At 47.6% G+C, this 22,465-nt stretch overlaps 1 protein-coding gene and 1 long non-coding RNA gene across 2 annotated transcripts in view; one reads left to right on the top strand and one right to left on the bottom strand.

Annotated features, from left to right (window-relative positions):
* SP140 (SP140 nuclear body protein) overlaps positions 1 to 11,540 on the top strand; it is a 65,571-nt gene extending 54,031 nt beyond the window's left edge. Inside the window, exons 19-27 of the mRNA XM_078452580.2 lie at positions 187 to 291; positions 2,381 to 2,526; positions 3,600 to 3,647; positions 6,429 to 6,470; positions 8,657 to 8,772; positions 9,475 to 9,580; positions 9,885 to 9,962; positions 10,173 to 10,316; positions 11,093 to 11,540. Of these exons, the coding sequence (XP_078308706.2) occupies positions 187 to 291; positions 2,381 to 2,526; positions 3,600 to 3,647; positions 6,429 to 6,470; positions 8,657 to 8,772; positions 9,475 to 9,580; positions 9,885 to 9,962; positions 10,173 to 10,316; positions 11,093 to 11,200 (893 nt within the window). The 3' untranslated portion in view covers positions 11,201 to 11,540. The remainder of the gene's footprint in view (positions 1 to 186; positions 292 to 2,380; positions 2,527 to 3,599; positions 3,648 to 6,428; positions 6,471 to 8,656; positions 8,773 to 9,474; positions 9,581 to 9,884; positions 9,963 to 10,172; positions 10,317 to 11,092) is intronic.
* A 138-nt stretch (positions 11,541 to 11,678) lies between these two features.
* LOC144617113 (uncharacterized) lies at positions 11,679 to 22,445 on the bottom strand. Its single transcript, XR_013557165.2, has 3 exons — positions 22,151 to 22,445; positions 20,768 to 21,949; positions 11,679 to 12,954 (listed from the first exon to the last, which is right to left on the bottom strand). It is a non-coding gene; the product is annotated as an uncharacterized LOC144617113 (long non-coding RNA).
* Positions 22,446 to 22,465: the final 20 nt, after the last annotated feature.

Genomic DNA, 22,465 nt, shown 5'->3' with positions numbered 1-22,465 from the left:
GATTTGAGGGGTAAGATAAAGGTAGACATTTTGTCGTTATGTATCAAAAATGCCACATAGAAGAAAGACTTTGACTCTAGACATTTGTGGAATAGATTTCTCCAAGCACCTCTATATCTTTATAGGAACAAAATCGACAAGATTAATTTGCACAATGAAGTAGAATGAAGAAATCTTCTCTTTCAGGGTCAAGAAGCCACACAGATTCTATGGTGGATTTTTGCTCTCAAATACTTCCTGTGACCTGTGGTGAGGTGAAGGGGATGTTATATAAGAAGAAACTGAAACAAGGTGGGTTCCAGGTCTACTTTGATTTGCAGTATGTGAATTACCCATGTCAATTGCACAGGTCGAGGTATTGAGGCTGAAGTTTGGCTCAAGGGAAAGAAGAAGGGATCCCTAAGATGCTATGTTTACACCTTCAGAAATCATACATATTAGGTGCTCACTCCCACATCGAAGTGTCCATGGGGGTGCCCAAAGAACCAAAAAGAAGTAAATCAGAATTAAAAGGGAGAAGCCCTCAACCTCGACCTTCATATCCTCTCTCCCTTCTGGATGATCACCACCAGGGCAAGGTGTTGATGTGGTGAAAAGAGCACAGAATTTAGAATTGGAAGCCTGAACCCCAGCCACACCTATACCAGGAGGGCCTGATTTATCTGAGTAGAGAGTGGGACCTTTCTGAGCTTTAGATGAAATGTTTTTCATCTAAAAAGGGGGATAATAATTAAAAACCTACCTCACAGTGTAGCTCTGAGGAATTAATTTATGTAATTGATGTAAAATACTTAAATAGCTTGACTGAGATACAATCCCATATCGTACAGTTTCCCACCCAGAGTATACAATTCACTGTTGAACTTTGTTTGCATTTTCCCAGGATTGTTCAGCCATCACCACAACCTAATCTCAGAACATTTGTGTCTGTCCCCGACTAAAGCAAATGTCATATCTATTTGCAGTCAGTACGCGTTCCCAGTTCATCCCACTGTCAAGCCCTAAGCGGCCACTGATCTATTTTCCGCTTAATAAATTGGACTATTCTGGGTATTTCATATAAACAGAATTATTTAATATGTGCCCTTTTCTGGCTGAGCACTTTCACTTTAACATCATGTTTTCAAGGTTCATCTGTGTAATAGCATGTATTCGTTTTTGTTTTTTGGTTTTTTTTTTTGCCAAATAATACATTTCATGGTATGAATACACCATACACATCATTCATTCATCACTTTGGGTTGTTTCCACTCTTTAGCTATTATGACCAATGCTGTTTTGAATATTCATGTATAAAGTTTTGTGTCAACAAGTGTTTTCAGTTCTTTTGGTTCTAGACCAGGAGTACAACCACTAGTTCATAGGGTAAAGCTATATTTAATTTATTGAGAAAGCACCAAAATGTTTTGTACAGTGACTGCACTATTTTATATTCCCACCAGCGATGTATGAGGGCACCAATTTTTCTACTTCCTTGCCACCACTTGTTAGTGTCTGACTTTTTTTTATTACAACCATCCCAGTGGGTGTGGAGTGGTATCTCATTGTGATTTTGATGTGTGTTTTTCTAATGACTGAGAAATGCTGTATAGCATATGACTATCTTTTACGCATAGCTTAATTTTCCACTGGGTAACACTTCACAATTATTTTTTTAACATTTATTTATTTATTTATTTAGAGAGAGCACAAGCAGGGGAGGGGCAGAAAGAACAAGAGACAGAAATCCAAGCAGGCTCCGCACCATCAGTGCAGAGCCCAATGTGGGGCTCGAACCCATGAATTGTGAGATCATGACGTAAGCCAAGATCAAGAGTCAGATGCTCAACCAACTGAGCCACTAGGTGCCTCCCTAATTATTTTTATTATCAGCTATCCGTGATTTGGGGATGGGAAAATATCTGCTCAATAATGCCATTATATTGGATAAAAAATGTTGTAACAAAGGCTACAGATATTGGGTGGTGCCATTCTGAGCTCAGTCTCAACTTGAGGTTCTGCCTCCACATTGCCCCCAAGGGCTGTTGGAGGCTCTGGTCTGTTCTCTTTCCCCAGCAAATTGAGATCCTCTCACCCTTCAGGTTCACTTGCTTTTCCTTTGTAGATGATTTTGAAACACTTATAAAAGATTGATTTTGATGGTAATCATCACCTTGTTGTTGCATGAGGTTTAAAAAATGTTGCCCCAAGGCAGGAAATCTCCTTTGAGGGGACGTACAGGCTAGATTTGGGGAGTCTGAAGGCTGAAAAGGAAGGTTACACTCTCCCGCTACACATCTGGAGCCCAAATTGGGTGGCTCCAGATGCACTGTGGTAGGAGCCCATCATTGGAGTTCTGAAGACACAGAGGGCTCAGAATCAACTTACCCTGGTCTTACAGGAGGATCCTTGGTGAGATCTATACAGAGTGAGGATGGAAAATGGTTCACCCCCAGGGAGTTTGAAATCAGAGGAGGCTACGCAAGATCAAAGAACTGGAAGCTGAGTGTGCGCTGTGGTAGGAGGCCTCTACGATGGCTGATGGAGGTATTCCAGGGACTGGAGCAGATGGACTTTCCATGTTGTGTGGTCATTATTTGCTCACCACCTTTTTGTTGAGTTATAGATAAAACCTGATGCCCCTGAGTTTATCCACTTACCCAGGAAGAGATGCCCCACATTCATAACCTCTGTAAAATGCCACATCAAATGCCAGAAAGGGGGCTTTGCCTGGATAGGGGCTGGAGCTGAGAGGAGAGAGAGGCTACTGTGACTCAGGTGCATGCAGACAACTTCATGTAATACACTGAAAGAAGACAGTGTACAGTCATACAAATGAAAAGAGGCTACTCCAGAGAAAGAACGGCATGAAAACCAGAGCTACAACTAAAGTGGCTCTGTGGGTTGGGGTAGACAGGTTGTGTATGACAGGCATGATCCATCAATTAGAGTTGTTTATGGAGGGATTTAATTTCAGCCTAAGGAGTTTAAATTCATAATATAGACAATGAAAAATCAGTGAATTCTTCTGAGATGTGAGATGACATATTTAAAGCAGTATTTTAGACAACCATGGCGCCTTGAAGTGATTTCCATTCCCTCTCTGGGATCCACGAGCCCACTACCAAGACCATTATTACACTGTTTCATAATTATCTTTCCATGTATTTACTTTTTCTCTCTAGACACCTCTAGGGTTTGCCCATCTTTGTGTTCCCAAGATTGTCCAGAGTATCTGATATCCAGTACGCATGGGATAAGTGTGTGTTGATTGAATTGCTTTGGTCAATGGACTCAGCATGAGTGGCATTGGCAGGAATGGAAAGGAAATGGGAGGTGTCAAAGAGATTGTGAAGGAAAACCTCTTAAAATTTGGGGGGGAAAAGCACATGAGAAAAAAAAGTTCTAAAGATGATATTTCCATTGCTTGAAATTCTACCATTGATAGAATTCTAGAAGAAGTACAGGTGAAGAGAGGGAGATGGTTTGTCATTTAGCCACCCTGGCTTTGAGTTGACAGTGGGACACTCAGGTAGAAATATATGGGAAGAGGCTGAAAATGCCAGACTCACAAAGCAGAATCACATGTAACCACATACTTGGATCTTTTTATCTTTCAGAAAGGATTTCTACATAATCCTCTAAGAAAATATTTCAGGAAAAGAAAGGTGATTATTATGTCACTTTTTATAAGTTCTCATCACATAACTGCTATTATTATGTACAATTATATACTATTCTCAGTTGAGTTATTATACTTAGGTTTCCTCCATCTCCCCACCCTTCTTTTTGAGCATGTGACTTCAGAGTTTCTGCTTTTTTAATGTTTATTTACTTACTTGGACAGAGAGAAAGAGAGAGAGAGGAGGGGCAGAGAGAGAGGGAGAGAAAGAATCCCAAGGAGGCTCTGTGCTGTCAGCGTGAAGCCCAATGCGGGGCTCAATCCCATGAACCATGAGATCATGACCTGAGCTGAAATCAAGAGTTGGTCGCTTAAACTGCCTGAGCCACCAGGCACCTCTTTTATTTATTTATTTTATTTTTAGAGAGACAGAGAGAGAGAGAGAGCATGAGATGGGGAGAGAGGCAGAGGGAGAGAGGGAGAGAATCTCAAGCAGTCTCCACGCTCAGTGTGGAGCCTGATGTGGGGCTTGATCCCACGACCCTGGGATCATGACTTAAGTAGAAATCCAGAGTCAGACATTCAACAGACTAGGCCACCCACGTGCCCCTCAAACCCATATTCTAAAAAAATCATTGTTACTATTGTCTAACTTAAATGAAATCTGATGGAGCAAGTTTGTTCCTGGTGATTCAGACGACCCCTCTCTGGTAGACAGTCTACTCTGGGACATATATGAAACTGTATTATTCCACGTGACAGGTAACAAAAGGCATATTTCTTTTCTGACCCATTTCATACCCTTTCACCTTCCATTTAAATTAACGCACATACATATGCAATTCTTTTCAGGGGAAATTATTTGCCGTTTTTGAAGACAGTGCTGTTGGGAAGGAAGTTTTTGGGAGACTGATGTATCATATGGGAGGGGCCAACCTGGAAAATTTTTTACTTTGATGCTACCCTTTCAGCTACAGATCTCCTTTCTATCTGAGAAAATGACTTCTCTCTAAATGGAAGAAATCTATGTAGACAGCAAATAAACAGGTTAAGTGCAGTGTAGATTCAAGACAAGGTTTTTCAAGATTGGGTATGAATAAGAGCTTAGCGAGGAGCAGGAGGTGAGACATGTTATTCTTACATACTTCAGGTAGGAGTGGCCATCTGGGACTTTCACAAACTTCTAAGGTAGGTCAAGCATAGCTGGGCAATGGGTCTTCATCTTCCACTGGGAACGTGATTATCTGATGTTCTGGATTGTTTGAACTTTCGGTCCTTGGGATATTTAATCCCCTGGATTTCCTAAAGGGAAACAATTATTTGATCTCTTTGGTATTTTAAAGACCAGCATCTATATCATTCCCCAGGTGTGAAGACTTAGTTAGGGGTGTCTGGCTGGCTCAGTTGGTAGAGCATGCAACTCTTGATCTCAGGATTGTGAGTTCAAGCTCCATGTTGGTCATAGAACTTACTTAAAAAGTAAAATAAAAATAAAATTTAAAAAATAAAATAAAATAGTTACTCAATTAGATTACCCCTGTGAGCTTGCAACTTCTTATCAACAGGTTTTACCCTTACGCATGGGTGCAGCACTATTTAGCAACAAGCCTGTATATTTGTCTCCCCATGAACTCCCCAAAGTGGCAAATCTCAGGATCCAATATTACTCCCATGAGTCCTCTGTGAGTCTCAGAACCACTTTTGCTGATAGTGCCCCTTGGCTTCTGGAAACTTAAGTATTACTCTTGAAACCATGTGATAGCTTATTGGCTCTTGACAAGGGTCACTAATCCCCTTTGGTGACAGCTGCTGTGTTGTAAATAATATATTTCTCCAGTATATCATATTCTAATATTTCTTAAGAGATAGCAATCTCTTTTCTTAAGTTAAGCAATATTCAATTTATTTAGTCATTCAACATATAATCATCAAACCCATACTAAATGCCCAATGGCCATTAGAGATGATTGAAATAATATTCCTGACCTTGAGGATTGTTTCAACCTCAAATTCTAACATGGAAGATTAACCAAGGGGGAGGGGGACGGAAATTTTAGGTTACACAGAGAAAGGGGCAATGACATGGCCACTTCTCAGGTCATGGTCCCATGGATCATTTGTCTATGACTACTCTGTCCTGGATGGAGATAAAAGCTGCATTCCAGAGGGAAGAAAGCCAGGTCATTCTACTGGATATGCAAAAGAATTGTAAGTCTAGTGAGTGATAGTCAATTACCTCTGAAAAGTCACCCAGCTGACATCTTTTTAGAAGGAGAGAGGAGGGTGACCTTCTGGAAGAAAAGCTGCAGCACTGGGGACCTTGGGCACATTTCGTCTTTAGGGCTGTGCTCTAGGAGGACTATGAAAGGCAGTGGGATTCTCTGGGACGTTCCCATGGATTCCAGAACTCTAGGTCCTGTGGTCACCGGGGGCTGTTGGTGATGAGTTATCGGCCTGATTCTCTCATTACACCTCCTCCCAGTGGGATGATACTTTCTAAGGTAGAGAAAAATGCCTGAGAGATCCTCAAATTAGGAGAACCAGTGGAGTCTCTCCAACTCCATCTGTGGGAACCAGGACCAGACTCCCTGCATGACTTCACAAAGGCCTACCTTGGGTAGGAAATCCAGGAAACTGAACTTGCATTGGGCCCAACAGTGGTATTTTGGTACTTTTTATTCTCCAAGTAGATATCTAGGTCCATGAAACCAGGTATGAAATAATGGGTAGACTGTGGCTTAATTCCTCAACAAATGGCTGTTAAAGAAGGGATGGATGCAATCCTTACATTCAATATTGTCATTCAATCTTTCTTTTTTTTCAACAGATAATACCAAAGTCTCACAACAATACCTTAGTTAACCCTTATGTAAGTACTATGCCTCTAACCCCAGAATAATGCAGGCCTTGTCCCTCCGTGCACTATCTGTGCCATTGCTGCGTTTGACTAAAGCGTGCTCACACTCAGTTGGGGCATGTCGCTGTGTGATGAGCAGAGAACAGAAGGTGTATCACCCACACCAGGGAGATGATTCTCAACCTGGTGTCTCTGCATGAAAACATCTTTTCCTGTTTGTTTAGTAAAACCTTCCTGTTTCCTCATTTCCCTTTGAAAGTGAGTATGGGAGCTCAGAGGACAGAGCTCTAGTCCCCTGGGGCCTCTAGAACCTGGGCTGAAGTGGAAAGAGCTAGAGCTGACCTGCAGATTAGGGGTAAGGAGCAAATTTGAAAAAATAGCAGCATTTTAAAAAAGGCAATAGTGAAGGAGATGGAAAATCCCAAACAGCCACTCCAAGGTGCAGCAGAGCTGAGATCAGCCAGAAGGAACAGGCTGGGCCAAGCTGGTGAGTCCAGGGGGTAGACCTTTGTCGTGAGTCCTGCAGAGAAATGCATGCAAGGCAGGTGGGCCTTTTATGGAGGCCATGTATCCAGTCTCAAGGGGGCCACCAAGGTGCTGAACTGGTTAGGACTGAAACCATCACTGTGCAACCAATCACAGTGTGGTCCCACAGGGTTGCCGGCTATAATGTCTATCAGGATTGTGGGTGGCTACACTCTCTACACTAAATCATGCTTTGATTCCTTTCATTGCAACAAAATAGACACTTGAGGCAGAGTCACCTTTGCACGACTCCAGGGGCAGCACTCACAGAGGGTTTCCATAAGCCGTAATACTGACACAGGCCATCCAACAGAGGAGGGATAGTCAAATAGTTCTGTCCGTACTTTACCTCCAAAGCAATCCCCTGACAAGATTTAGATCTTATCCACACTGATTTTGACCCTAGGCCAACAGAGGGGGTCTTCAATAATCTAAACAGCTCTCGAGTCCAGCATTTGGGTGGCTTGTTTGGGATGGATGGAGACCCTCACCCCTGTTCATAATCTTTCCAGGGGTAGATATTGTGGGCCAACGCAACATTGACTTATGATATCCCTATGCCCAATAACCAGACTTTGCTCAGGCTAAATCTCACCTTGGGCTGCATACTGAGTCACCCAAGGACCTTTGAAAAATAATATTACCTGGATTCCACTCTGTAGGAAATTCTGACTTAATAAGTCTGGGCTACGTCTTGGGCATTAGGATTGTTTGAAAGTCCCAAATGATTCTGATACACAAAATCACCTGTTTTATAATTAAAGACTATCAATGGCTATGCCCACCCAGTATCTCTGGCGTTGGGACCAGGACATTAGTATTTTAATGCCCAGATGATTTTAATGTGCAGCCGGACTAAGAAACAAAGAGCTGTATCTGTTAAAAAGTATATGCGTGGGAGATTCTTAAGCACTGTTGTATTTGTTATTTCCTTGTTCTTCCGGAAAGAGGGTCATTGCTTCCTCGAGGTTGATGATTGTAATCTATGAGTGTCTGCACTGATGAGAAGTAAAATGGCCCCATGTCTCCATGCCAGAGCAGGCTCAACCCCAGATGGAGGTGTCTTTGAGGATTCCCTGGGACACAGAATGGGAGTTTTTGGTTAGACATTCATTGGGACTAGCACTTCCTCATATAGGGTCATTTTAAAAAACAAAAGAAATAGCTAGAACCCCGTTTACCCAATATGAGCCAAAAACAAGACTCAATAATGGTTAATGAGTGTCTTTTCATCTTTTATCACTTTCCACACTAAGGAGCTTACTACATCTTATTACATTCTCAATATTTTGCCCTTCCATGATTCTACTTCTTCATTGCAGTATAGGCAAATGCATTTAATACTTTATTTCAGGAACTTGTTTTATCAGCAAGGTAACAATATTATTCCAACTCCTATAAAATCATCTTGTTTTGCTACTAGTCTTCCTGTGTTAGAATCTCTGGTTTTATAGGGAGAATTTTTTCTGGTCTGATACACAGGCCCCTCCTCCTGGGCATCAATGCAGACCGTGATTTCTTCTGAAGTCTACACTCCATGCCACTCCTTCATACCTCAGGGAGAAGCATAGATATGTTCATGCAGGTTCACACAAAGGCAGTGAGTTCTAGATTCCCATAGTGGTGGCCTGCCGGGGTTTCACTAGGGATGCCGACATTGATTCTCCTTCTAGCCGGGAAACTCCGATGTGTGTGAGATGTGCCGGGATGGAGGAAAGCTGTTCTGTTGTGACACCTGTTCAAGATCTTTTCATGAGGACTGTCACATCCCACCAGTGGAAACTGAGAGGTTTGTGAGATGAAGTCCCCCCACTTGGATTAGGAACCCCTCCTCCTGCCATAGGAGGAAATCCCCCTGCAGAGAGAAGGAGCAGGGCCATAGGTATGGCATCCAGCAGCATGATCCAGCTGTTTAAAGACTCTGGCAGCAGGAGGGAATACTGTTCTTTGCTGCCCTCTGGGATGCTGAGGCTGGTGGCTGGGTCCCTTGCCTACCTAGTGTTACTGTCCCTTTGAGAAGATTTTCTAGCCCTGAGCCCTGTTCATAGAGGTGGGAACACCAGCTGTTTGTGTTCTGCACTTTTTCAGAAAGGCAGGAAACATGGCCTGGTTTGTGCATTTTACCATGGGCTCCACAGGCTGATAGAAGCCTGGGCCCCAGGGCTTAAGGCTCAGTTTTGACACTCAGACGAAGCAGGCAGGGCTCCCAGCAGCTCAGATAGGAAAAGGAGGGCCCACTACTCACCCTAACCCTACCCTCCATGCACAGAGCCCCCTATTGCCACCCTCAATGGGAGAAGGGTCATGGGCACCCTTTTGCCATCCTCATGGGCTCAGGCTCCACGTGGGGGTCCTGGAGGCTCTGAGAGGGATTCCCTTCATCTCCCAGCTGTGTCCATCAACCATGTCTAAAAGGAAGACAATGACAGCCATAGGCACAGCGGCTGTTTCCAGGGGCCTTGCCCTTGCTTACTTTTGCCTGACCTCTCAGGAACCCGTGGAGTTGCACCTTCTGCAGGATGGAGTTTTTGGAAAGGCAGCAGTGTCATGGGGAATCTGAGGTCCTGGAGAGGCAGATGCAGCCGGAGGAGCAGTTGGTGAGCTGGGTGCAAAGCCCAAGGCTTCTCCTTCCCCCTGACACCGAGAAGTCCAACAGGTCTCGAGGGAGGGGAAGGGCGCCTGAGGGAGCCTTCTCTTCCAAGCCATGTCTCGATCATGCTGAAATCATACCAGAACTGAATTGCAGAATATATAATTCACCTATTACATGTCTGTTTCTGAAAGCCAAACGTGTTTGGGGAAAGTTCCAGAAGACAGTGTTAAGTCATGCCTCTGCCTGGGCATGTGAATGGGCTCAATGTCTCCAAACTGCTGTGAATTCACAGCCGCCTTCTTTTGCAGAAATGTGAGTTCCTCCTCTTGAAGGTCTATTGCCATTCAGAGAGCTCCTTTTTTTCGAAGATTCCATACTATTATTATGTAAGTAACAGCAACCAACCATGATTACAGGCCGCTGTGATGTTCAGTGACTTTCACACAGGGGGGATCTGTGATCTGAATCCCATGAGAGGGAGAGCATGAGCCGCCATTTTCTTTGTCTTGCATCTCTGCTGGAGTTCAGGAAATCCACTGGAGACAGACATTGAACAATGCCAATAACTCTCCCATTGATATTTTTTCCCCCACCAGATTAAAGAGGTGTCTCAAAACCTAAAGGAACCCATGTGGTTGGACAAAATCAAGAAGAAGCTAAATAAACAAGGCTACCCTAGAGTAGAGGAGTTTGTGCAGGACATGCGCCTCATCTTTCGGAACCACAGGGCATCTTACAAGGTAAGAGGCGCTCTCTCTGCCTCCATTTCATTTTCTTTCCACTGACTCACTCTGCCCTCGTTTTCTGGTGCCTGGAAAATTTTACATTTCCCTCACCCTATGACAAGCCTGCACAAGAAAGAGCTCTGGACATGAGTGACTTTTCCATTTCAGGACTTAAGCTCACCACGGCAGAGTAGTAGTGAATCAGAAGGTATTTCTGCAACCAGAACCCCAGGCCCCTGAGAGCTCATTCCCCTCCTCAAAGGTGACAGCTGCCCATAGAGAGCAGTGGAGTCCCACCTGCTCCAAATCCAAGGAGGAGAGAATGGCATCTTAAAGTTATATCACCCTTCTTATCTCTCCCCAGATCAACTCAACCTCTTAGAAACCCCAATTTTAGACTTCTTGCATGTGAATGGAGCGTGTAGTTTACAGGGGTTACCAGAGAGGACTGGAAGTTTCAGGGAAGCAGGATGGCTCATTGTACTTAGACTGTGCTCTTTGATGGTTTCAAAGGACATAGATGGCTTTCCTAAGTCTCACTGAAATAAACAACCCAAACAACATACGTCAGAGTCCCAAGTATGGCAGTGATTTCTCACTTCTGTCTATTTAATCAGAAATAATCATGCACGTAGGAAACAAGTTGTTCTTGGCTGCTTGAATTTTTAAGCTTCACCTGGTTAATGTAACTTAGGTGTTTAAAACAAGGTCCTAAACGTTTTTGATTGCAAGGTGTCCAATAACACTGATAATGAGTATCGCTATTTTTGTCTTTATGATTTATTTTTCAGTACAATGACTTTGGCCTAATGGGACTTAGACTGGAGGCAGAGTTCGAGAAGAAATTCAAGGAAGTGTTTTCTATTGAGGAAGCAAATGAGAGGAGTTCACTGGTGTAGTGGAGGCTGTTGACACCCTGGAAAATCTCCTTTTTGGGCAGAACTTTCATGTCCCAGCTGCTGTGAGGGTTGGCTGCTGATGACACTCTTCCCCAAAGTACCACCCTCTGCCAATGCCAACTTCACCTGGAGATTACACCTCTTGGGCATGGGGGCCAGCTTCCAGCTCCAAGGTGGAACCAACCTGTAGTGATCCGTATCCCTTCACTTTCCACAAGATCAGGCTGGAGCTAGTCTCCAGCTGGTACCAATCCATGCTTGGCTTTTCCTACCACGCTATCCTGCTTCCCTCACCCCTCTTCTTCTGAGAAAATTCTCATAATAAATCACTTACTCAAGAGACTTTATCTCGGGCTCTGCTTCCAAGGAACCCAACTTAAGGTATTGGTCCTAGCAAGCAGGACTTGAGGATGGGGTTCTGATGTTAGGTCACCGTCTAGTCAGATTGTGACAAGTGGAATGTTGACAGTGCCTGAGGTGTTACAACCGTGCCATTGCCAAAACTTTCACCTGTAGGAAACCGGATGGGCTATAGGGGGAGAGGCATATTCGCTGGAACAATGATCTGACATTTACAGAAGGAGAGATAGTAACTGAAACAAGTGTGGAGGTTGGAAGGCTGTTGGTAAGTGCCACTAATATGTTGACAAGAGTAAAAGACAGGCTTAAGGCTATTAATCACCTAAACCAAAATCACCCCCATCCCTGCAGCTGGAAAGTAGACAGTAAGGAAGGCCTGGCCCTGATTTTCAGAAGGGCAGAATTTCAGAGAAGCCTGAATTCTAGCTCAGGGTGGCCTCCTGTGCCAAAGTTAGGGCACCAATAAAGAAGGAGTGAAGCCCCGAAACTCTAGGTAGATGTACAGGAGAGCTCTGAACTCCAGATCCCCCTGAGCCTTCAGGGCCTGCAGAAAACTCCTGCCCCTGCTTTGGAGACGGACCCTTACCAGCCCACCTCCTGCCTGAATGAAGGCTATGCAGAGTAGCCTCAGCATGACCTAACTGGGAGTATGCTGAGTGGGCCTGCGAGATGAAAAGAGGGTTCTACTCTAGTGCAGCTGGAAGACTGGGCCAACATATACCAGCAGGTGCCAGGGGATTGTGTGTGAGTGGGTCCTGAAAGAAGAAAGGGAATAGGAAACTGGAAAGAGGAGAATTGTTGATGCAGGCATGCTCTCCCGTGCCACAGAACTTAGTTATCCTGGCAAGGGCCAGAGGTGATGATTCTAATACATTCCTGGGTGGCTCGCAGAGGCTTGCTATAAGCCAGGGTACACGCTGGATGAAACAGAAGTAGAGCATACTGGGCTTGGTAGGGCAGATTATGGAAAAGGGAAATTCAAAAGCCTAATGAAATTGGCATGGCTTTATTCTCTCCAGCTGGAAAAACCAACTACAGGTAACTGTTCCTCAGGAGGCCTCAGAGACACTGACTTACCAAGGTGATAAGGAACACACTGCTAAAGAGGCAACAGCATCCTTGAGATGCTCAGCCGGGGCTGTCCTCTATAGGTCAGAATGATGTGGGAATGTTGCACAGAACTGTATTCCAGCAACGGAAATGATTGGATAACAAAATCAGGGGTAGCATTTCACTGTCAGAGCACGACAACATAACTTCTGTAATGCGCAGCAAGGTTAGAATGACAGCCGTGGGGCCTGGTCCGTGGATGTCTCTGGAGATAGCTTACAAGACGTGGTGTTCTTATAGGCAAGACAAATGGGCAGCCGACAAGGATATTGCTTCATATATACCTTCAAAAAAGATTAGAGATTAAAAATAGATGATCAGAGAGCTGCGTTTAGCTGACTCAATGAAAAGTCAAGATCCCTTGCCCAGTTTCCAGACCTAAGTCAATTCTTGGACCCCAAACATGCTGAGGGAAATGAAGGCAGGTGTCATAAAAAAAGAACTTTGCAAATGTACACATAGTGATTTCCTCAGTTCTTCACCAAAAGGACCAACGGTCTTTTATTCTAGAAACCATATGTCCTATAAAGGAAAATATATAGGTGTTTCAAAGGTTGTTGAATATAGCATCTGAATTCGATGCTACTCTAGGGACATAAAGCACCATCATGGTCCCTGTTGAGTAAAGTGTATGGAAGTCAGGTAATATCCGTGTCACAATGGGTCCACTCGATCCATGAAGCCGCCCCACTTCCTGAGGGTATAATCAGGATACACATGGAAGTTGGATGAACCGGTTCTTTAACCTACAAAGCATCCCGTGAAATAATAATCACTGTCTTCAGAGAAGCCCAGTGGAAGGCCCTGAAACTGAAATTCCCTACGGTGAAAATAGTCAAAAGCAATGTCGTATTCCTGGGCCGGAGAATGACAGAGATTAGTGCCACCTGCCAAGATTTAAAGGCGGCAGCTATTGGGTCCTCGTTGCCACTATATTTGGGCTGGTCTCCGCAGAAGCTGCTTGGTTCGTGGCTACTAGAAACAACCAGCTGCTGTGCTAGACGTGCTCTTTTAGAGCAGAGTAGCATGGCCTATGGTATGTGCTGTGCAACTGTTAATATGGAAAATGTGCTTTTAAAATATCTAGTAGGAAATAAGATCGGAAGCAGTTCATGTCCCCATGGACTGGACAATTGTACACATTTACTGTCCTGCCCCAGGACGGGGTGAATTCTCCTGTCCTCTATTACAATATAGTCTGAAGGAACCTAGTCTACCCTGACACCACAATACAGTACATCAATCCGCTATATTGTTGACTGTATTAATCAGGGCTCTGTAGAGAAACAGAACCAAAAGTTTTGGAAACAGAGCCATACATTTATATATACAGGGATTTATTATGTGGAATTGGCTTACATACTTACAGATACAGAGAATCTCCACGATATGCCATCTGTGAGCCAGAGACCCAGTAAAGACGAGGTGTCATTCTAGCCCAAGTCTGAAGGCCCGAGAACCAGGGGAGCAGAGAGTATAAATCTCAGTCCAAGAAAGTCAGAAATCCAAGAGGAAAGCTCAACTAAGCAGGCAGGAAGAGAATGAATTTGCGTTTCTCCCCTTTTCTCCCACTCAACAGGCCCTTAACAGCATGGATGGTGTCCACCCATGCTAGGGAGGGCAATCTACTTTGCTGAGTCCACTGATTAAAATGCTGGTCTCGGGGTGCCTGGGTAGCTCAGCTGGTTAAGTGTCCGACTTCAGCTCAGGTCATGATCACACGGTTCATTGAGTTCGAGCCCGAGTCGGGTTCTGCGCGACCGCTCAGAGCCTGGAGCCTGTTTCGGATTCTATGTCTCCCTCTCTCTGCCCCTCCCTCACTCACACTCTGTCTCTCTCTCAAAACTAAATAAACATTTAAAAAAAATTTTTTTAATGCTGATCTTATCCAGAAACATCCTCAGTAAAGTACCCAAAAATAATGTTTAATCAGGGACCCCCATGGTCCAGTCAAGTGGACACAAAATTAACCATCACAGTGACAGTATGCTAACTGGACCTGAACAGCAAAAAGTGTTGGGTGTTCCGAAAGCCTTGTCGAGTCACATGTGTCCCAGATGGTGAGAGAGAAACCCTACTAAGAATTCAGAGACATGACATACAGATAAGCTCTCAGGGGTTCAACGGTCAGGGGCATATCAGGATATCCCCCCCAAAGCTCCAAGCCATCTTCTACCACTAAGAAGCACAATGCTCGGTAGGCCTCTCTGGGGAAGAAGAGTACCCATGGTTGCCAATTTGATGAAAAGTATTCTAGGCTTTGTAATGCAGAGGGGCGGAGTGCAAGCTGGGAGGGTAACAGTGCTTACACCATCTTGACAATAAAATGTGTTCCAATCAATGTATTTCACTTCATAGTATAGAATGAGCATGGCTGCATGTTGGTAAATATAGTTCTGTGTCATCCCTATCCCAGCTGTTATTTTTCATCAAGCCTCAGTCGCAGTTGGCCCTTCTACCAGAGCCTAGCGTTTGAGAACACCGGCCGCGAAGCCAGCAGAGGAGGTGGAATCCCAGCTCCTCACGAGCGAGCTGCTGGGCGTCCCTGGGCACGCGACCTACCTCCCCTGTGCACTAGCGCCTTGTGTGAAATGGAGAAGCTAGTACCTAGCTCGCTGGGTCGTGAGGATGAATGAGTTAATAGTTACTGTGCTCCTAGGAAGTGCCTGATCCTGAGAACAGTAAGAAAATCACCTACAAACGTCCTCGTGTCGGCTGGGGCTCCTTGCCAGTGAGACTGGCTTTACCTCGGTGAGACAAAAAGACCCTGTTTAAACAGATGCCCAGTGGCTCACGCAAGGGCGGGAAGGCTGGGTGCGGAGCTCACCAATGGCCCCAGAACCAGGGCAGCGTAGCAGAGCAGATCCAAGAATTGTGCACCAGGAACGACTCAGCCGTCTTGTCAAGGAGCCACCACGGAATGAATGCTTTCCGTCTTTTTTTTTTTTTAAACTCCTTAGCAAACTTCTCTCAAGAGTCTGACTCCCCAAAGCTTCTGGCTGGCCCGGCTTGCTCGGGGGCCAGCTATTGAACAGCAGTCCCTCTGCTCCCGCACACGAAGGGGAGAGGTCATCTCCCCAGAGGAAACTGGGTGCTGTTAGGAAGGTGGGGGAACAGGCCAGATGGCCAAGGAAATCAGGCCTGACCAACAGACCCTCCGAGGTAGGCCCTGGTATCTAACAGTGGATGGGGCAGTGCAAGGTCAGTCAGAAGGGCCGAGGTCCCGGAACCAAAGGGAGCAGGTTGACTGAGTTCCCGCTGCCCTGTGCTGTGCGGAGAAAGGCTGAGTTGGTCTTCATGCTTGAAGGGAAGGCGTCCACCCCACCCTCAGGACAGCCAAGGGCAACGAAGGGCACTAAGCCTATCATCCCATCAGTCTGGTTTACTTGGATTCAGTTGGGGGCTGTTTGCCGAGATGCTAGGGAGCTCGGCTGTGACCTTCCAGGGGGAGGGCTGTGTGCCTGTGTCCCTGGGAGCTACAGGAGGACCTGGGGCTCTTGGTAAGGACCTCTCAGCCTGAGCTTCCCAGGGCAGCTCCTCTGGGCATCAGCTCTAGGGCTTTCTCCAGCTCTCTCCGCGTAAACCGGGTGGGGAGGTTTCACAAGGCTCGAGATCAGAGCCCCAGGGACCGAACTACCTGGCTGGGTTTCCTATCAGGCCAAACGCTCACTCACACACACCCAGTCAGGGGTTCTTCCTTCCCTAGTTTGTGCATGGGGAGTTTGTGCGGGAGGGAGGCAGAGGGCGGGCTGTGGACCCGATTCCTTGGAAAGACAGGGCTGCATAAAAGTAAGACCTTTGAAACAAAAACCAGGCTCGATACAGATGGCTCCGTCTCCTCTTTTAACAAAGGAAAAAGAGTCTTGGGCTTCTGGGCAACAAGTTGTAGGCCTTATCTGTATAGGTTTGTAAGTATTAACTCCAACTGAAATTCTAGAATAATCCATGTTTGTCCTCCCAGGCACATCGTTTGCTCTGTCATTTTGTTTAGTGAACAAGCCCGCCCTAAGTGGGTGAGCATTCGTGTTCCCGCGGGCACAGAAGCGCACGATTGCATAGATCTGACTGTGCCTTACCTGACAGAGGGGTGCTTTCTGTTCGATGTACTGAGCATAGGATCTTGTCCCCTAGGGTGAGCAGGAGGCTTAGCGGGCACTGAAACCACTGATGTCCCCAGAAGCAGGGCTGGGCCCCGGGGGTGGGCAGGGCTGGTCTACTGCTTAGGACCAAGGGCGAGAGCTCCTAACCAACCAGTCTCTTCTAGAAAACTGCTAGACGCTCTGGACAACATCTAAAAAACAACTGAAAAGTAAGCCAAAGCAGACCGACTTTGGAGGGAATTCGAAACTCGAGAGGAAACAGCCAATACGAGATGTTTACTGTTTATTAGCACGGGGCCCTGAGAGTAGCCAGGCCAGTCTTGCATGGAGGAGGGGAGGGCAAAACTTTGGTAGAAAGTTCACACCTTCCCTCTGGTTAGCAAAGCCAGGGAAGAAGCCCAGGGCCACTAAGTTTTCTGGGTGGTGAGGGGGAAAGGCTGGAAAAGAGAAAGTCACAGAGAGGAACCCCAAATTTCTGTGTCTAGACCCTCCCCAAACCACTGGTTGGTGCCCGGGACTGAGTGAAACCAGTCTGAACTAGTCTGAGCTGTGCCCAAAGAGGAGGCAGGGTGTGCAGTCTGAGCCTGGCCACGTGAGTGGCCTGCTAAGACGAGCTGAGCACATTCTGATCCCAGCGAGAGGTGCCAGTCAGCAGCCCGTTTAGTAAATCTAGACCCAGCCTGGACACAGGAGGTTGTGCGGAACCATATCCATCAGATACTTATCAAACCTTCAGCTGGTACTGCTACTCGGACCGATAGGCCTGAGATTGTTTTCATCTGACCTGAAACCACTGATTCCTACGTGCCATCAAGTCTGGGACTTTTCTCCCCCACCAATCTTCACTCAGGTTTGCCCCCGGAACCCATGGTGTGGGGGATGGAAAGAGTCTACACTGGTTCATACCCAACAATGCATTCTGGATCCCCATCGTGGTAATCTCACCTACATCTTTACTGGAAACAAGAGTGGGGAGCGTTCAGGGAGCTGAGACACTTGTCTTACATCTTCCACCGCATTCTGGCAGAGCTGCTGGGGAGGTAGGGAGGACCATGTTCCATCCCACCACCTCCAACGGCCCATCTACAGCTGTCTGTGTCTGGATGGGGGAGGGGGGTGGGAGAGGCAGGACCCCAGCCTTGAGATCTCAGGAGCACAAGTCTTAGCTATAAAATGACATGGCCTGGGGCACCTGGGTGGCTCAGTCGGTTAAGCAGCCGACTTTGGTTCAGGTCATTGTCTTGTGGTTCGTGGGTTCGAGCCCCGCATTGGGCCCTGTGCTGACAGCTCAGAGCCTGGAGCCTGCTTCGGATACTGTGCCTCCCCCTCTCTCTGCCCCTCCCCTGCTCATGCTCTGTCTGTCTGTCTCTCTCAAAAATAAATAAACATGAAAATTTTTTTTAAATGACATGGCCCCTGGCTTGTCTGGTGTCTGTGACCTCTCCTCGGGGTCCCTGGGAATAGTGATAGAGCCCATGGCATATGCACTCTGTATGCCTTTGCACATGCCTGCTCTTAGAAGTTTTGCAAACTCTTGTGTCACTGCCTGTGGCCTGAAGTGCCCTACAGGAGGAGCTGATGTCTTTACTTTGTGTCTGTTCAGGAAATACAGACGGGCCCTGGTTTCCTACGTTGTACCTTTGTCTGATGGCAAGTGGGAAATCCAGGCCCAACCTGTTCAAGCACGCTGTGCAGTGAGGACACAATCCAGGCTCTTGGATATATATCTGAGCCCCTCACTCACCATGGCTCCACATTTAGGAGGCTGAAGTCCCCTCCCCGCCCCACTCACCCCCACCCCTGCTCCCTAGAATAATTCAGGGGAGGGGGTCCCATAGGCTTTTGGCGGAATGCCTATGGGGCCCCCATATTGATGAAAGGGCAGAGAGGTCTCCTTTCTCTATGGAGGGGAGGGTGTCACCTTGTAGACTGACACTGGCCATTCTCAAATGGTGGAGGAAGCTGCAGAAATGGCATCCGATCTCCCGGGAACTTTCCCCGTATACCCTTTATGCCCCAGGACAACGAACCAGAGTCCAATGAGAGAGGTATGTTTTCAGCTTCAGTGTCATTGTCTTGAGAAATCAGTGCGACTATGCTGGTTGTGGTCTTGCCTATAAACCATTGTACCTGGAGACCCTGGTGGCCACCTGGTCCTGAAAAACTGTGCAGCTTTGCAACCCACCCGCAAACCTCATTCTAAGGTGAGACATACGATGCCCAGCAGAGGCTGGTGGAGCTTCAGGGCCACGCCGATGTGTTCCCGGGGCCACTTTAGGACTTGGCCGGAGCCACGTGGTCCTTGTGTACTAGTGCTGGACCCTGGACCCGCCAGGATGCCAGCCCGTTTCATGGGCACAGTACTTGTACATGTGAGGAAGCACATGCCCCAGGCAGGGAAAAAGCACAGGACTTGATCCAGGGGAGAGCTCATTAGACTCTATTTGGGTTTCTCCTGGGCCAGGACTGTTAGAGCTGACGGTCTGAGAAGGACAACCTTATCCTTTGTGCAGGACTTTCTCAGCCCTGGGCACAGGTGCTCCGGGAATGCCCAAGGTCTCCCCAACCACAACAATCTCTAACAAGAGCTCCTGTTGGTAAGACAGGCTCCCTTCCCTTCACCTCCAGATAATGGTAAGCAGATGTGCCCTAGACCTCTCCGTCCAGGCTATAAGCTTGTTTGTGTGTGTTTGAACTGCCAAATATCAAAATGATCTCAGAATCCCATCCTTAAATTAGTTAGCCTTTATTTGGGAAGAAATGATGGAGCTGCTACGACTAATTTCCAGGGGTTTCGATAGTTACCAGAGGGATTTTCGGTTTCAGTTTCTCTGAACCGGCAACAGAAGCCAGTTCTCAGGAGGCTGTGATACCAAGCATGACCACCAGAGGGGAGTGCAGACCTCCAGAAAGTGGCCCAGATGGATTTTCCCAAATTGCCCAATGGTTCTCTCCCTCCCTCCACTCACCCCTTAACCATTTCCTTCCCTGCCCCGATGCCTCTTCCCAGCCCCTCCTTCAAGGATTTACTCTCTTCCCTATAGAAATCCTCACATTTCCACCCCCAGCAATCCCTCTGGCTTTGTACCAACTTTGCAGCTTCAGGAGGCCACGGGTCAACCAACGCCTGCCCGGTCGCTGAGATTCTGCTTAGAAGGAGAAGGGGCACCACCCACCCTGGTCCCTCAAAACTGTAATACTGTCACCAAATGCCCACCGAACCCACATGTGATAACCGTATCGTGACCATGCAATTGCAAGGGGGTAGGACTACCAGCCTCTCTACCCATCCCGGGCACAGGTAGACAAGAACTCATGGAAAGAGATGTATGCCCATATGCTGGACCCAAATTTAGGGTGTTAGTGGGCCCCTCCAAAGTGCGTCCTTTTCCCTCACCTGCGTTCCAAACCAACAGATAGATACAAAAGTGAAGCAGACGGGGTTCACAATACCAGCTTCCATCCTGATAAAAGCTACCCTGGGGGTGGCGGCTTAGTGTGTAGCAAAAAAGGGGTCCCTAAAACCAAACCCCCAAATTGAGCTTATCCACACATATTCAGCCTCAGGCTGCTCCAATCAATCATACACACCCCCAACCTCCCACAGCCCCCCAAGCTCCTGTCCCTGTGCACTTGACTTTGGAAAAGCCAACAGAGCTCTGGCCTCTCCAGGCATGATAAGCCCGGGGAGACCCAACAAGGAGCAGACTCACCCCTTCCACCAGAGAGTCACCCCAGAAAGCAGGGAGGGGCAGGGGTGACTCCCGCTGATGGATGTCCCTTCCAGGGACATTGGAGTAGGGCCATAGGTCCCAGGCACCAGCTCCCCCCCCCGTTTCTACATACACAGAGGTACCAAGGGTGTTGAGCCCCTTGCCCCAGCAGCCACTGCCCCTGCTGCTGCCCCTTCTTCCTGACCTTCTACCCCTTCTTCCCCACCTTGAGCTCCCAGTGACAAACCTCTGGTCCCCACAGGGGTCTCCCAGATTGGACCCACCTTCAAAGTCTGAACAGAATCTGCTCCTGGTGACTGACACCTACTGAGCCCGTCCCCCTGGTGGCTTCTTTGCCCTGTGGTTCCTCCTCAGTGTGGCTTCTCCGGCTGTCCAGGCCTCCAGGTCGAGCACTTGGGCTACTTCCGGAACAGTGACGGTGGCCCTGGTGTCAGTGTTCCTTGAAGCTGCAGAAAGTGCCCCAGGCGCTTCCTTGTTTCCTTTGAATGAGTCCAGGAGGGTTTTCAGGAGTGAAATCTGCTCCTCAAGCTGGTCCTGTCCGTATCCTAACCTGGCGGGTCTGGCTTCTTCTGGATCACAGAAACTTTGCTTTCCTTACAGAGGCCTCCAGATTCCTCAGGAACCACTGCTGCTCTTACAGAGGTGATGCGTGTCCAGCCCCCCCCCCCCCGGCCCCACGGGGGCAGCCCCTTCCCTCCTTCCAGGCCAGGACCAGCCCCAGGTGTCACTGTGAGCCCCACGAGGGCCACCTGTGGATCTCCCTACCCCACTGGCTAGCTGCTCGGTGGCCTCTATTCAGAGTGCTCATCTCAGCCACCCTAAGCGGAGCCACGGAAAAGCTGGCACGTTTACGCCAACACCCGGCACAGTGGTCGCCTGGGTCAGCCTGCTGCCCAGGGACAGAGACAGGGGACGCTAGAAAAGTCGTGTCGTCTGTGTCAGGCCTTGTCTGGGCCACGTGTCCTATGGAGGCAAGAAGCAGAGGACAGTTGTGCCCAACAGTAGCTCAACTTCCTAGTCCTTGTACCCCTGAGAGTGAGTGAGAGAGGGAGAGGGGACGAGACCCACACGCATACAGCACCTGGTGCACACAGAGACCCTGCTCATGGTTAAAGACGTCCTTAGAAGCATCCCGGGATCCCAAGCAGGCTGATGTTCACCCCTCTGCGGGGAAGACAGAACATCCACAGAAAGAGGGTAGAAACCTCTTTCCCCTGCAGTTTCAAATGGAATTAAGTCTCATGCTTTGTGGAATGATGACTCCAAATCCGAATGAGAAATCTGTGAACAGACAGGAGTCGGAGGCAGAGGGTCACCCTCCCAGCGGGGCTCGCCTGCCCATGTATTTGCTTCCAGATCATCTCGGTTCCAATCTCCATCTGCATCCAAGGGAAGCCTGTGCCGGTCAGCATTCCAGCGACTTCTCTCCACGTGTCTCCTTCTCCCTGGATGCAATTCAGAAGTTGGGGGCACCTTAAACCTTTGCACCTGAGATATTAGCCACCGTCATCACCTTGGCTGCAGCCTTGCTGATTTCTCCCTGACGTCTGACTGAGTTCCAGGAACACTAAGCACATTCCCCCGGGGTTTATGATGCTGAGCATTTGTGCTCTCTCCAGCCCTGTGTTCCCATGCTGGGACCTTACCTGGTCGGGGTCCAGGCTCTCCCGCAGGAAGGGAGATTTTAAGTTTCTGTCTCTCCCTCTGTCCCCCCACAGCCTCGTTGGCGAGGGGAAGGTGACAAACACACAGCTCCCCTCTCCCCACCCCTATTACCCTCAGGGACCTTAGATAGAAGGACAGAAACACTTATGGACACATAGATATTTCTGTGTCTTTGCACACCGAAGTGCCCCCCCCCCCCGGGGGGCTGGCCCTGCTCCTCCAGGCCCTGACTGTCACTCCTTTGTTCCTGCTGCCACAAGTCTGTCTGCCCAGCAGCTGAGAGATACTTTCACTTC

This window comes from Panthera onca, chromosome C1, assembly GCF_046562875.1.
Source record: "Panthera onca isolate mPanOnc1 chromosome C1, mPanOnc1 haplotype 2, whole genome shotgun sequence".
Classification (NCBI taxonomy): Eukaryota; Metazoa; Chordata; class Mammalia; order Carnivora; family Felidae; genus Panthera; species Panthera onca.
The sequence above is the reverse complement of the archived record's forward strand: the minus strand, read 5'-3'. Positions and strand labels throughout refer to the sequence as shown.